Source organism: Trypanosoma grayi (assembly GCF_000691245.1).
Source record: "Trypanosoma grayi strain ANR4 Tgr_1998_V1, whole genome shotgun sequence".
Taxonomy (NCBI): Eukaryota; Euglenozoa; class Kinetoplastea; order Trypanosomatida; family Trypanosomatidae; genus Trypanosoma; species Trypanosoma grayi.
Genome location: NW_008827616.1, coordinates 1 through 1,531, shown reverse-complemented (window position 1 = coordinate 1,531; position 1,531 = coordinate 1). Strand labels below are relative to the sequence as shown.

Genomic DNA, 1,531 nt, shown 5'->3' with positions numbered 1-1,531 from the left:
ATATATATATTTACGCGCTGCTGTGGCGGCGTGTTGTTCTGCTCCCTCAGTGCTTGGAGTGGGCCTCCAGAAAGGTGCACTGGGATAATTCGCGAAGTCGGGGCATCATTTTCATGCACTCCATCCACATTGTTGTTCATTTTCTTTTTGTTGTCGTTGTTGCTTGGGAGGGGGTGTGGATGTGCGTGTGTGTCTCTCTGTGCTATGTCTGCTTTGTGCTGTACTCATCATCTCTCTGTCTCGCTCCTTTTGCGGCTTGTTGCTTTGCTCCCTTCGCAGATTGTAGGAGGTGGTACGAGTGCCAGTGTGTGGGGTTGGCGGGGATGTACGCTCGATTTCGCCCACGCTCCAAGTTCTACAAGCGTCCCGAGCGGCCCCTGCGCGCGTACAACGTGAATCCCAACTTGCTGCGACGCCCCAAGGTGAAGCCGGGCCTTCTGAGTGGCACGTACAGCGACGAGAAGGTTGACCTGCGCGACCGCGACCGGCTTGAGCTCCTAGAGTCGCTGCGCCACCCTAGGGAGCGCGACTTCTACCAGGACCACACGTACCACAACCAGTGGATCCGCCGCGACCTGGAGAAGCACCAGAAGCAGCAGCTGTCAGCGCGGTACCGCTACTTCGCGCCAGATTACGTCATCACGCCGTGGATTTGGTACCCCGGCGACATGGTGGAGGTGGTGAGCGGCGAGGGCGCCGGCCAGCGCGGCACTATCATTGCAGTGGTGAAGTACAAGAACGAAATCATTGTGCAGAACATCAACGTGCAGGATGTTGTGATACCCGCGACGGATACGCGGCCCGAGCAGGTGGTGCAGCGGGAGCACCCGATCAGCGTCACGCGTGTGCAGCACGTGGACCCGTCGACGAACAACCCGTGCCACCTCGACGTGGTGAAGGTGCGCAACAAGGAAACTGGTGAGCTGGAGGAGAAGCGCATGAGTCTTGAAAGCGGTGTGCTGCTGCCAATCCCGCCGCTCGACAGCAACATGGAGGTGGGTGACCCGCTGAAGGACACGGCGATTCAGGACGCCGACGAGGAGACATACGACCGTGAGGCGGAGATGGCGGTGTTGGTGGAGCGTCGTCTCCGCGCGATGGAGGACTACTTCGTGNGACCGTGAGGCGGAGATGGCGGTGTTGGTGGAGCGTCGTCTCCGCGCGATGGAGGACTACTTCGTGCAGAGCCTGCGCCAGTCGTATGAGTTCCACCAGCCGCTGCGCGTCCGCAACGCAGAGGACATGGGCGCCTTCCAGAACGACGTCGTTGATGCGGCGTCGTCGGCGCTGGCGGCGAAGCTGCTCGACGCAAACGGGGCGCAGTTGCCGGCGTGGTTGCAAGAGGCCCTCACGCCGCACGTGTCGGAGGTCGAGGAGGAGCTGCGCGCCGCCGCAGACCGAGAAGCGGCGGCAGCGGCAGCAGCAGCAGAATCAACAAAAGAAGAATCAGGGGAAATGGAGGAGGAGGTGGAGGAGAACGATGACATGGATGATGGCGATGGTGAAGTGGATGAGGATGGGGAGGAGGAGG

At 60.7% G+C, this 1,531-nt stretch overlaps 2 protein-coding genes across 2 annotated transcripts; both read left to right on the top strand.

Moving 5' to 3' along the window:
• Nucleotides 1-323: 323 nt before the first annotated feature.
• On the top strand, nucleotides 324-1,124 carry DQ04_19981010 (putative delta-1-pyrroline-5-carboxylate dehydrogenase; the record flags this gene model as incomplete). The annotated part of the gene is made up of 1 exon (XM_009317878.1): nucleotides 324-1,124. One exon carries the CDS (start codon nucleotides 324-326, stop codon nucleotides 1,122-1,124), a length of 801 nt encoding a protein of 266 aa, XP_009316153.1.
• A 7-nt stretch (nucleotides 1,125-1,131) lies between these two features.
• DQ04_19981000 (putative delta-1-pyrroline-5-carboxylate dehydrogenase) lies at nucleotides 1,132-1,531 on the top strand (the record flags this gene model as incomplete). Its single annotated transcript, XM_009317877.1, has 1 exon — nucleotides 1,132-1,531. A coding segment is annotated over one exon (400 nt), but the record flags the coding sequence as incomplete, so codon positions are not given.